This window comes from Echinococcus granulosus (genome assembly GCF_000524195.1).
Source record: "Echinococcus granulosus chromosome Unknown EG_S00231, whole genome shotgun sequence".
NCBI lineage: Eukaryota > Metazoa > Platyhelminthes > Cestoda > Cyclophyllidea > Taeniidae > Echinococcus > Echinococcus granulosus.
In genome coordinates, this window is record NW_020170611.1 from 56278 (window position 1) to 57310 (window position 1033).

General features: G+C 47.9%; 1 protein-coding gene across 1 annotated transcript in view; it reads left to right on the top strand. All coding sequences in view use genetic code 11, as the record gives it.

Moving 5' to 3' along the window:
- The window catches only part of EGR_10542 (hypothetical protein), a gene marked incomplete at both ends in the record, with an annotated part of 4140 nt that extends 3462 nt beyond the window's left edge, over window positions 1-678 (top strand). Inside the window, one exon of the mRNA XM_024499791.1 lies at window positions 423-678. Coding sequence (XP_024345800.1) covers window positions 423-678 — 256 coding nt within the window. The remainder of the gene's footprint in view (window positions 1-422) is intronic.
- Window positions 679-1033: the final 355 nt, after the last annotated feature.

The window sequence follows — 1033 nt, forward strand, 5'->3', positions numbered from 1 at the left end:
CCTCGTGGTGTCAGTTTTGCCTTTCTTTTAACTGGTAAGGTGGTCACTCGTTGATTTTGCGTCTTTGGAAGTGCGCGGCACTCTGAACGGAATGCATTGCAATGACCGCCAAGTGTCTTGTACTTGATAGTGGCGTCTGGCAAGGAGGGCGACCATGGAGCGGTTATTCTCTCAGGAGGTACATCCAACTGTGGGGAGCTGTGGGTGAACTTGTGGCTTGTGGATGTTACGTTAGCAGTTGTTGAACGCCTTGGTTGACGGGTATTAATAGTAATGTGAGATTTCCCTAGATTGACCTTAACGTGGGTGGAGGATGAGTCGGCCTTCTTGTTATTTCTTAAAATCGTCTGGGGGCGAGGGTGCAGGACGCTGCATGCCAACGAGTTCTTAGAAACTTTATGTGCTTGTGTGCTTGCTCGTAGGCGAGGTTGCGGGTATGGCGGTGGTATTGGACGTGATGAGGGTAGTGGTCTCTTTGGCAGAGCCTTTGAAGCACCACTGGTTGTGGGATTCATGCCGGACAGTCCCACTCGACCGCTAATGCTGCGGAAAAACTCGAGCGTAGAAATAGGAGTGATGACAATGGAGGTCCGTTTTGATGTAGCCATGGAAGCTGATGTCTTCGAGGAGGTGAAAATACGGCTAAAGTCCTTCTTTCCAGTGATAAACTGCTTGTGAATAAAGCCCCGAAGTTTTGTGTTTTTTCCATCTACAGCACCTGCATTCACACGATTTCCCCTGCTGTTGCCACTCACGCACCTACTGCTTCCAATCTTCTCTTCACAGCACGACTTCATTGCGTTGTGATGTCCAGACAATACTATTCAAATGTGGTCACATGGACCGATAATCCGCACGTCACCTTTACACCGTCTATAGGGACAACAAATTAGGTCAGGTGATTCAACATTCTCGTGTCTGACATGTTACCTCCCTAGTACGACCCTTCAGTGCTCTAGTATGCTGTGTGGGTCGGACTGGATATGTTCTTAAATACCTTATGCCTATAGCTAAAATGCCTATTCAAAAAAGT